At 44.1% G+C, this 12,504-nt stretch overlaps 1 protein-coding gene across 1 annotated transcript; it reads right to left on the bottom strand.

Moving 5' to 3' along the window:
* Nucleotides 1-494: 494 nt before the first annotated feature.
* Nucleotides 495-3,193, bottom strand: nkx3-2 (NK3 homeobox 2). Its single transcript, XM_086004090.1, has 2 exons — nt 2,593-3,193; nt 495-1,838 (listed from the first exon to the last, which is right to left on the bottom strand). Exons 1-2 carry the CDS (start codon nt 3,008-3,010, stop codon nt 1,396-1,398), a joined length of 861 nt encoding a protein of 286 aa, XP_085860216.1. The 5' UTR covers nt 3,011-3,193; the 3' UTR covers nt 495-1,395.
* Nucleotides 3,194-12,504: the final 9,311 nt, after the last annotated feature.

Here is a 12,504-nt window from a genome sequence, read left to right on the forward strand (position 1 = left end):
CTTGATGTTATCAAATCGCATGTAATTATTAATTACCCGATTCAATGAGCTTTAGTGAATATGCATTTTATGACAGAAAGAAATCGTACTTGTGGAAATAAATATTTTAAAGACATCGGGCGACCCTTATGAATTAAATTTAAAATAACTGCGTATAAAGTGTAATTTATTCTATTTACTACGACCCTGTCATATAGTTCCGCAAACCTTAAGTAGAATTGTTTTGCCACAGAAGGTAGAGTGCTGAAGATACCAGACAACCTCCCTTGTGGGCCTAGCTAACGTTACGAACCACTGCACCCAACTTTCAAGAAACTTTAGTTATTTTTAAAACATTTTTGTAATGCTGCTGGTAAGAATTGGTTTGAAAGATTCGAATTGTAATGCAGATGCAAAGGAACAAAATAAAGTATCTTTTAATCTAGATAAGCCTGACTATCTCAGTCTTTCCATGCTCACAAAGCGCGAAGCCTACGATTGTTTACATAATAGGTTGATGACGTGTGTAGCACGGAATTAAAATCTAGCATTTAATAAGATGGTATAACCGCTATTAATTAATTTGGATATTTACAGAGAACAAAAGGCACATGTTTGCAATCATAGTATATTTTATTATTTTAAGACTGGAAATAATGCAGAGTGCACGATTTTCGAAGAGGGATACAACTCCAGATGCACTATCCTGACACCAGCCATCCTCTGTCGCTGTAATGGTTGTGCTGCAAGTGTTTAAACATTCATTCCTATCCTTTTTATCGTGGATCAATTCAGGAGAAACCATTAACCAGTTACAATTTCACACGCTGCTATCAAATAAAAAAGCCTGCGATAAGATCGCCCACACTAATCACTACTAAATATCAAAAAGAATGGAAAGTGCTAGATCCTTACCCCTATACTGCTCGGATATAATCACATAGCGAAATGTTTTGGGGTTGGGGCAAACATCTTCACAACATCACCCAAAGCAGTCTGCGAGAAAATGTTAAATGTTCTGCTCTTTCCTTTGCTGTTCTTAGCCAGGAAGTATAATAAAACAATATATATCTCTATAGATATTTGCACTTAAGAGACAACCTGCAGTTTCTCTATGGTTCATACATTCAGCACACATTGCTTCGCAAAAAGAAAAGAAAATAATGTCCAACCAACGCAAAACTTCGAGATTCTCTTCAGTGAAGTTCAGACAGGAGTGCGTCCGCAGCATTTTCTCCCTTTGCTCCTCTCGGGCAGTCTTTCATTATTTGAAGCTAGATTTGAATTAAATATCAAGGACATGGATACCATGGAAACTCCGTCTGCTGAGTCCAGTCTGCAGCTTATACTTAAAACCAACGCAAATAAATACTGTCGTTCTATGGGCGTGGATTTGAAACTTTGTTCTTATAAAAACTATTGAGTCCCCGTGCAAGCGGCTACTGTCCATGCAGGCAGGCAATAGGTGAATGGATAGTACTGGTAAGACGGCTGAAGTGAAAGCAGTGAAGGTCTAAGCAATTCTCCCGGGCTATACTGTCTTTGATCGTCCCGGATTAACACTTTCACCGCCACTTTCTTTGCTGCTGGGGCCGAGGCCATCAGGTCAGCGGCAAGTTGCCGGCGTTTGGTTTTGTACCTGCGGTTCTGGAACCAGATTTTGACCTGAGTTTCGGTGAGTTTGAGAGAGGCGGCCAGATCGGCCCGCTCGGGACCAGACAGATATCTCTGGTGATTGAAGCGGCGTTCGAGCTCGAATACCTGAGCGTGAGAGAAGGCGGCCCGGGAGCGTTTCTTCCTCTGCTTGGGCTGGTCCGGGCTTTGGTCAGATTTCAAGTCTTCATCAACGGGGCTTGGAGCTACGGAGTGAAGAATAATATCTTAAATGAATAGAACTTATCTATCTATCTGTCTGTCTGTCTGTCTGTCTATCTATCCATCGGCCTAGCTATCTATCTATCTATCTATCTATCTATCTATCTATCTATCTATCTATCTATCTATCTATCTGTCTGTCTGTCTGTCTATCTATCCATCGGCTTAGCTATCTATCTATCTATCTATCTATCTATCTATCTGTCTATCTATCTATCTATCCATCGGCCTATCTATCTATCTATCTATCTATCTATCTATCTATCTATCTGTCTGTCTATCTATCCATCGGCCTAACTATCTATCTATCTATCTATCTATCTATCTATCTATCTGTCTGTCTGTCTGTCTATCTATCCATCGGCCTAACTATCTATCTATCTACCTATCTATCTATCTGTCTGTCTATCTATCTATCCATCGGCCTAACTATCTATATATCTATCTATCTATCTATCTATCTATCTGTCTGTCAAATCCATTACGAGGCCAATTACGTTACTGTAAGCGGCTTCTTAAATAAAATGTTTGACAATAATTGGTAAATCAGGAGTTTAAACCAAATTAAAAATGTTAAATTCTAAGGTGACATTTTGTGAAAGTCGCTTTGCAGATGCACTTTGCAATATGCGAAAAGTTTACTTAGAAATAATTGGTCAGAAAGCGTCTATGTTTACATAATGGTTATTGGCATAAATTGCAGAGGCTTATTAGTGGAAAATATATATTGTATGCTACCTGATAAATGTTCTGATATTCCCTCGTTACACAGATAGTCCTTACTATCGCCCTTCTCAGTCTCTTCACTGACACTCGATCCTGCTTCCTTCATTGGTTTCGACTGTAAGGAACATGCTGCAGAAATTTCCAGCTCCTTTTCCGAGTTGCAAATCGAGTGATTTTTACTATCATTTTCATCACTGACGCCTGAATCTGAGTCACAACAGAGCTGCTCATTCGGCAGATCCCTCCCTGCCTCGATTCTCCCAGTAGAGGGACTCATCTTTGGACAGGAATCCAAACTGTCCAACATCTTCCAGCAGGTAGCAGGCGAAAAGCAGGACACGTCCAAACTTTTCGAGTGTCGATTCTCATCCTTTCTGGTTAGAATAGCTTGGATGGAGAACGGGGTCAAGGTGTTACCACGAACAGCCATTTTAGCAAATGCTATTCTCCTGTAACTTTTATAAAAGTAGTTTTCGTTCTTTGGATTTAACGGTAGTATCCGTCCGTTCCCGGCGAGATGAGCCCGAAAGTCATCGCTCCTGCTTGGGGTTGTATGTGAGTGTTAGGGAAGGTTAACACTAGAGCTCTCACTCTGCTCTTTCTCTCGTCTTTCGTGTCAGTTCTCCTCCGATGATTGACAGCTGCGCCACCAACACGTAGAATCCTATTGGGCCACCACAAAGAGGCTCGTTGGTTCGGCGTGTCCTCATTGGTTGCTTGGTTTCATCACTTGCAACGCCAGACAGTGGTGCGCAGAAAGGAGTTTTGAAGGAACCGCTGCACCTTGGGCTTATCATTTTAAAATGCTCTGGAAATCTGCATCTGGTAAAATCCAACGATTCGATTAATATTATTAATAGCCACATAGCTCTATTAATTCCTTATTACTGTATTGAATTATCAGGAGACGCAAGAATCGTACTTTCTTGTTCTATGTATTGCATATCTCAACATACATTTAAACATTCTCCAAGTTTATAAGAATTGCCTAGCAATCATTAATGTGCATTCAACAATGCTAGAGGTTTATAATGCTTTTCCGTTATAATAACCCTCGTCCATGAGCAATACGCACGAGTGTTTCCATACATATTTCATATACACATATTAGTAAGTATTTATATTGGATGGATGGATATATTAGAAATATTAGATATATATTTATTAGATAAACAATAGATAGATATATACACATATTAATATACTATTTAGATAGACGTATGCTGGCTAGATAGACATATATCTTAGACACACATATATAGATATAATAACATTCTAATAGATATTAGGTAGATACACACATACATTATTATACACATAGATAGACAAACAGGCGGATAGGCACTCAGATAACCACGATAAGGTCGTTGGGTAAATACGAAGACGGTGCAAACAAAGTCTTCTGATGCTTGAAGACTGAATTCCAAAAGCACTTAATAAACGATGTTGGCCGACAATAATACAATTGACTTAATCACATCATTCAATGTCGGCGTCTGCAAACTAATGTATAAACATGTCGATTTTTGTGACAGAGTGTCAGGCATAAAGCAGAACAGAAAACAACCACTCAGTAAACCAGCCGTAAGCGTCCTTCAGGAGGTGGGGTAGTCAAGGCATTTGGATTTGTGTTATTGCAGGAAAGGGGGTAAAAGCAGAACAACGTACACATTAAAACCTAAGATAAACCGTTTTAAGCACAGCTTTGCTTCCTGAGTTTTGGCAGTCGAACTGGGTGGTCCGTGTTCATTTCAGCAGCTTAGCAAGCTCCAAATGCCTTCCTCTGGTGCGGCTCTCAGCTCCTAACCAATAGGGAGTGGGCGGCCTGAGAAACTATATAAATTATAACGTGTTCGTTTGTTTGCACAGCAATCATGTCGCTAATTTATAGGCAGCACAGTGTCAAATGGCGCAGAGCCGCAGCTCCGCAACACTGCTTCTCTAAACCCTTCCCAGTATCTCTTAACCTTTTCACAGCAATCTGTCTAAAACCCAAGACACACACGTTAGCGCTGGTTATTAGAAAAATCGCTACTTAGAAGTATTTGATATATCAGGCATTTTAAGTTCTTCCCTGAATATGAAATGTTATTTCTTGATAACACGGAGATTGTCGCCAGCATATGTAATAGCATACAAGGATTGGGTAAGAAAAACCAACGGAGAGTGGCCCACTAGGATAATGTGTAAGTTCTGGCTGAAACGGTTGTTAATCTTTTATCGAATGGAACTCGACTTTAGACAAAAAGAGACCGAGAGGCTTTGTCAGGTCAGCTCTCATCACCTGTTACATTTGCAAACATCCAGATTGATTTGGCGTAAAAAGAAAGTGCGAGGATGAAACGAAAGACGGAAACACACAGCTTGCTTAAGTGCTGCGTGCTCCGGTTTCTGGCATGCAAAAGTAAAAAGGCGTGACAAAGGTCCTCCTTGAGTGAGTGGATTGTGTGTCCCCGCCACGGTCAGTATCTCCCATTATTGCAAATCAAAGGAGCCACGGGCTCAATGTGATACAGTGCAGGGGGCAGCTCCCCAACGAGAGGGTGACATTTATTGCAGGACAGTCCGAAGGAAGCCGATCACCAATAATACACTCCAAAACGTCTCAACATTATTCGTATGAATATAAAATATACAACAGTTGTGCATATGCCCTTACCTCTACACTGCACAGATACCAGTAATGTACTGCAATGAGTAGCAACCAGGCCCGCGAAAATAAAATACAGTAACTGGAAAACCACATTTCTCGATACGAAGAGGACCATATCCTTTAACGAAGTTCTAATATTGCAAGGCTCGGTATGTTAAATGCGAAGTGTAACTATCTTATGGGGTGAACAGGAAGGTTATTTCAGCAATCATTTGGGCCACAACTCATGAAAGGCGAAGCGGGTTGTGTTGAACCGCAGCCTGGCCCATTGCACCAGGCGGCACCTCTGAGCTGGTCGAGGTTGGCAATTCCCGCTTCTCATCACATCACTGCTGCAAACCACAGTCTTGTCCTCACACAGCCTGTATACTTAAATGTGACATCCCGTGCACCTCCTCCCACACAGCGATAGTTACATGGTTAATACACCTTGCGTAAACTCAAGCGAATCCGACGTTTCAACAGCCCAAGTCAACGCGAACACAGGACTCTGAAAATCATGCACTATTTCAAACTTTGTTGAGCGTAATACAGTCTAACTTTCACCAGCTACAGAGTCATAAACGGTGCACTTATTTATTTTCAGGGAAATGAAAGAATGGACACACCAGTCACATGCTTCCCGATAGCTGGTGAGAATAGTTTAGACCCCGCCAACCTCCAGCCCACAAGCTCCGAGTTTACTTTGAGCTGCTTTCGCGCGCCATCTAGAGTCTTTAACCAACATTTGCATGCTCTTGTCGGAAACTGCAACTCAATATTTTTAAGGTAATTTTAATCTTTCATTCGTGAGAATTAAAAACAGAGTTAAGATTTTAATTTAATAAACGGTATTCCAACGATTAAAGCTCATAATCTACGTCAGTCCACAAGAGTATTTTAAAACGTAAAACGATCCTTAAAGTGTTCTTGTCTGAAAGACTAAACAGCAAATAAAGATATGGGGGTAAGCATTCTCCTGAACTGGCTCATAATCCTACATCTCCCAGAATAAATGTTATAATACATACTTATTGGGGGTGTCTGCCATTTTTTTATTCGTTCATGGGATGTGGGCGTCACTGGCAAGCCCAACATTTATTGCCCATCCCCAGTTGCTCGAGAAGGTGGTGGTGAGTCGCCTTCTTGAACCGCTGCAGTCCGTGTGGTGAACGTACTCCCACAGTGCTGTTAGGGAGGGAGTTCCAGGATTTTGACCCAGTGATGATGAAGGATCGGCGGTATACTTCCAAGTCAGGATGGTGTGTGACTTGGAGGGGAAATTGCAGGTGGTGGTGTTCCCATGCACCTGCTGCCCTTGTACTTCTAGGTGGGAGGTGCTGCCGAAGAAGCCTTGGCGAGTTGCTGCAGTGCATCTTTTAGATGGTACACACTGCAGCCACAGTACACCGGTGGTGGAGGGAGTGAATGTTTAAGGTGGTGGATGGGGTGCCAATCAAACGGGCTGCTTTGTCTTGGATGGTGTCAAGCTTCTTGAGTGTTGTTGGAGCTGCACTCATCCAAGCAAGTGGAGAGTATTCCATCACACTCCTGACTTGTGCCTTGTAGATGGTGCAGAGGCCTTGGGGAGTCAGGAGGTGAGACACTCACCGCAGAATACCTAGCTTCTGACCTGCTCTTGTTGCCACAGTATTTATGTGGCTGATCCAGTTAAGTTTCTGGTCAATGGTGACCCCCTTTTCTTCTTAGGCAGTCCCTCGGAACTGAGGATGACTTGCTTCCACACTAAAAATGAGTTCTCAGGTGACTGATGAGTCCAATCTCTGTCACAGGTGGGGCAGAGGTTGAAGGGGTGGGTGGATGGGGTGCTTGGGTTGACATGCACTCCTTCCGCTGTTTGCGCTTGGCTTCCGCTTGCTCCCGGCGAAGAGACATGAGGTGTTCGGCGCCTTCCCAGATGCTTCTCCTCCACTTTGTGCGGTCTTGTGCCAGGGATTCCCAGGTGTCAGTGGGGATGTTGCATTTTTTCAAGGAGGCTTTGAGGGTGTCCTTGAAGTGTTTCCTCTGCCCACCTGGGGCTCTCTTGCCGTGTTGGAGCTCCAATTGGAGTGCTTGCTTTGGGAGTCTCGTATCGGGCATACGGATGATGTGGCCCATCCATCGGAGCCGATCGAGCGTGGTCAAAGCTTCAATGCTGGGGATGTTGGCCTCAGCGAGACCACTGACGTTGGTGCACCTATCCTGCCAGTGGATTTGTAGGATCTTGCAGAGGCAGCATTGGTGGTACCTCTCCAGTGCTTTGAGGTGCCTGCTGTACATGATCCATGTCTCTGAAGCATACAGGAGGGCAGATATCACTACTGCTCTGTAGACCATGAGCTTGGTGCTGGCTTTGTGGTCCTGGTCTTCAAACACTCTCTTCCTCAGGCGACCGAAGGCTGCACTGGCACACTGAAGGCGGTGTTGGACTTCATCATCGACGTCTGACCTTGTTGACAGTAGGCTCCTGAGGTATAGAAAGTGGTTCACATTGTCCAAGGCCTCGTCATGGATTTAGATAATCGGGGAGCAGTACTGTGTGGTGGAGGTACGTTGGTAGAGGACCTTTGTCTTACGGATGTTTAGTGTAAGGCCTATGCTCTCGTACGCTTCGGTGAAGGTGTTGACGATGGTTTGGAGTTTGGCCTCAGAGTGTGTGCAGACGCAAGCGTCGTCTGCATACTGTAATTCAATGACAGAGGATGGGATGACCTTGGATCTGGACTGGAGGTGACGGAGGTTGAACAGTTTCCCGTTTGTTAGCTCCACTCCAGCGGGGAGCTTACTGAGGGTGAGATGGAGCATTGCAGCAAGGAAGATTGAGAAGAGCGTTGGTGCGATGACACAGCCTTGCTTGACCCCGGTCCATATGTGAATTGGGTCTGTGGTGGATCCATTGGTCAGGATCACGGCTTGCATGTCGTCGTGAAGCAGGCGGAGGATGGTGACAAACTTTTGAGGGCAGCCGAATTTGAGGAGGACACTCCATAAACCCTCACGGTTGACAGTGTCGAAGGCCTTTGTGAGGTCAATGTTGATGGTGGGCGATTCGGTGATGGTAATGCCGTTGAATGTCAAGGGGCAGTGCTTAGATGTTTGCTTGTTGGAGATCGTAATTGCCTTGCACTTGGGTGGCGCAAATGTTACCTGCCACTTATCAGCCCAAGCCTGAATGTTGTCCAGGTCTTGTTGCATGTGGGCATGGACTGCATCATTATCTGAGGAGTTGCGAATGGCACTGAACACTGTACAGTCATCAGCGAGCATCCCCACTTCTGAACTTATGATGGAGGGAAGGTCATTGATGAAGCAGCTGAAGATGGTTGGGCTAGGACACTGCCCTGAGGAACTCCTGCAGCGATGTCCTGGGGCTGTGATGATTGACCTCCAACCACCACAACCATCTCTGTTTGTGCTAGGTATGTAGGTATGACTCCAGTCAGTGGAGTTTTCCCCTGATTCCCATTGAATTCAGTTTTACTAGGGCTCCTTGATGCCACACTTGGTCAAATGCTGCCTTGATGTTAAGGGCAGTCACTCCCCCCCTCACCTCTGGAATTCAGCTCTTTTGTCCATGTTTAGGCCAAGGCTTTAATGAGAGCTGGAGCTGAGTGGTCCTGGCGGAACCCAAACTTGGCATCAGTGAGCAGGTTATTGGTGAGTAAGTGCTGCTTGATAGCACTGTTGATGTCACCTTCCATCACTTTGCTGATGATTAGGAGTGGAATGATAGGGCAATAATTAACCGGATTGGATTTGTCCTGCTTTTTTCAACAGGACATACCTGGGCAGTTTTCCACATTGTTGGATAGATACCAGTGTTATAGCTGTACTGGAACAGCTTGGCTAGAGGTTACCCTGCTTTATGCTTTAGGTGTGCTGGGTATAGGCATTTTATGTAGAACTTTACCGTGATGTAACGCCGTGAAGCTGTGAACCAATGACAGCATAAACAGGAATAATGGGCTGTGGGCTGCACTCTCCATTCTTGCTAACACTGGAGCAGAATTTTATGGCGTCGGCACAAGGGAGGAATTCTGCACTGAATTCCCGCTTCCAGGCTGCCCCTAACCAGCAGTTTGAAAGCAGGATAACAAGGGATGACAAATAACATTGCGGATAATGGTACAACACGGCAAACTGCACTTTAAATAAATGCTGTCATTTTATGTAGAGAATAATGAGTATATGGGTGTAGTCATAGTCTCATCTGGTTTTCATTGAAGAAAAGAAACTTGAGAGGAGGCAACTTTCAGGTCTTTAATAACTTAAAGTCACAGTTGAGGTAGGTGTAAGCAAATTATTTAATTTAGGATCTGATCATTGAACTAGAAAATGAGTGAACAGTTAATAAATCTCAAGCAAAACTAGAGATTGGAAGAAATTCCCTACTCTCACACTTCCCAGGCTGGTAGGCATGTAGAACAAACTCTTGACAAAAGCAATTAATACTGTCAATTAATACCTTTGAAAAATAATCAGAGAAAAGATTGTATAACAATACGTGTAGATCTAAATGACCAAATGCTCTATGGAACAAGTGAGGCTCTGTGTACTGAGATCAATGAAATGTCAGCTGTGGAATGCAACAGTCAGAGTTGAATAATGCAGATTGTAATGTTAGATTGATAAACTGGAGTTTGGCTAGACTATGTTAGAAGGCAGGGAGAGATGTCACAGAGATTGATCTTATAAACCTATCCTGGGGTTATTCATCTCTTTCAGGAGATTGGATAAGTTGGATAGGTTGCACATTGAGTGTAAATTGTAGAGAGTGTATATTGATACCACTGTGTCAGCCAATGAGTTGCACTGTGCCAGCCAGTGAGTTGGAGGCGGGGCAAAACCTATGGCAGGACTCACAGTAAACAGTGTATTTTATAGCAAACAAAGTCTATTTACTCAGCAGAGTCTGTTTAAATAGCACACTACAGCAAACAGTCCACGGAGCCTATTTGTGAAAGGTACAGGCATGATGGGCTGAATGGCCTTATTTAATTCCCTATTTTCTTACATTTCTTTCTTGGGGCTCAGATAATGAAGATGAAGTGTACTTTCATTTAAACTTTGACATTGGATTATTTTATTGTAATTGCTGCCATATCTCCAATGTATCATAATATATAGCAGTAGCTTTTATAACCATATAAGCTGTAATGTTAACCTGTTGTCCTGTGAAAGGCATGTTGTGTTTTTCTTTCAATAGTGGTGGACAAAATGCTCTATTCATACGATGCCATCTTCTCTAAAAGATTAACTTGGTAATGTTTAATTTCTAACAATCATTGCAATATCACCAGGCCTTGGAGAGGGTGCAGAGGAGATTTACTAGAATTGTACCAAAGATGAGAGACTTCAGTTATATGGAGGGACTAGAGAAGCTGGGATTGTTCTCCTTACAGCAGAGAAGGTTAAGGGGAGATTTAATAGAGATGTTCAAAATGAAGGGGTTTTGATAGAGTAGATAGGGAGAAACTGTTTCCACTGGCAGGAGGATCGGTAACCAAAGGACACAGATTTGAGATAATTGGCAAAAGAACCAGGGGAGTGATGAGGAGATTTTTTTTATGCAGTGAGTTGTTATGATCTAGAATGCACTGCCTGAAAGGGTGGTGGAAGCAGATTCATTAGTAACTGCCAAAAGGGAATTGGATATATACTTGAAAAGAAAACATTTTTTCTTTTGGGGCCCCCACTTCCATGTCCCCTCTCACCATCATCCCTCTCATGGCCCACCCATGCTCCCCTGATAGCAAGGAGCTGGAGAGCACTTTGCTGCACATCAGTGGGGCGATGAATGGCCAAGTCTCGGTTTGTCTCCCTCCATGATGTTTCCATGGAAAAGCACATTGTAGCCATCGCCTGCGACATGGTGCTGCTTATGTTGGAGATGGACTCCTCCATTCTCCCTACAATCTTGCACGTCATGGCTGGAAACGCTGCCAGAGCCTCGCGTATTTTTTGCTGCTCCTCAAGAATCATCCGCTTTGTCAACAGCTCCGAATGTTCAGCATTTGCGTCCAGCCGAGCACTGCTTGGAGCAGCCTGCACCCTTCAATGAGGACTCTCCACTGTTGTCCCTGTCTCCATCATCTGCTCTTGCTGACTTGTGACCTGTGAGACAACAGGTGACAACACTACTCTATCTCTTACTGGACCCACCGAGGTGCACATATCTGTGCTGGTGCTGGGTGTGCATGGGTCTGGTGATGGTGCACCCTCAGAGTCCGCGGCCTCCTCTGAGGAGTCGTCTTCCTCCTCTGGCTGGACAGTGGGGGGGGGGGGGCACTTGATGGACCTGTGGGAGAGTAAAGACATGAATTAGAACTGTTATGATAAGAATGTTTTAAGTGACCATTATGCATGTTTCACTGGCTGCTGACATCAAGTCAACATGAGTGACTGTTGTATGCCATGTGGCTGTATGATATTTAATTCTGTCACCAGGTAGTTGGGAAGTCCCCCTCTCTCCATCTCCCACCGCCAACTGCTCCTCAACCCCGCTGGTCCCCATCACCTCCTCCTCTGCTGCAGTCAATGGTGTGGTTACTGGAGGGCCACCTCCGGTTCTCTGCCTCTCCCGTGTGTTCTGTGCTCCCTTCTCCTGCATGGAGTGAAACAGGAGAGCTTTGAGTGACAGTCATGGAATGTGTGTAAGGGGTGGATGGGTCACATCTGTAGAGGGTGACTATGAGGGAATCACAAAAAGTTAGCATGCAGGTACAGCAAGTAATTAGGAAGACAAATGGAATGTTGGCCTTTATTGCAAAGGGAATGGAGTATAAAAGTAGGGAAGTCCTGTTACAATTGTACAGGGCGTTGGTGAGACCACACCTGGAGTACTGTGTACAGTTTTGGTCTCCTTATTTAAGGAAGGATATACTTGCATTGGAGGCAATTCAGAGAAGGTTCACGAGGTTGATTCCGGAGATGAAGGGGTTGTCTTATAAAGAAAGGTTGAGCAGGTTGGGCCTATACTATAACCGGTTTCTGCGGCGGTCAATTTCCTATAGGCCCTGCCACAATCGCCAATTATTGTAAGTGATTTTGCATCCACCTGTAGCGAGCATGCAAACCCCCTTACTACAAGTTCTGGATGATAGAGATTACCGAGGACAGATTGGAACATGGACAGTGTTTTCGGGCTCCCCCGTACAGTGTTTATTAAGGTTGACAAAACCACTCCACTCGCATACAGTACGAGCGGTGTGAACACAACAGTACAGTTTAAAACAGTACAACCCTGACTTGCCTAACAAGCCCCTGCCATGCTGACTTACCATGGCCTAAAA

This window comes from Somniosus microcephalus, chromosome 2, assembly GCF_052327205.1.
Source record: "Somniosus microcephalus isolate GS21.2 chromosome 2, FLI_Smic_1.0, whole genome shotgun sequence".
In the NCBI taxonomy this organism is placed as follows: Eukaryota; Metazoa; Chordata; class Chondrichthyes; order Squaliformes; family Somniosidae; genus Somniosus; species Somniosus microcephalus.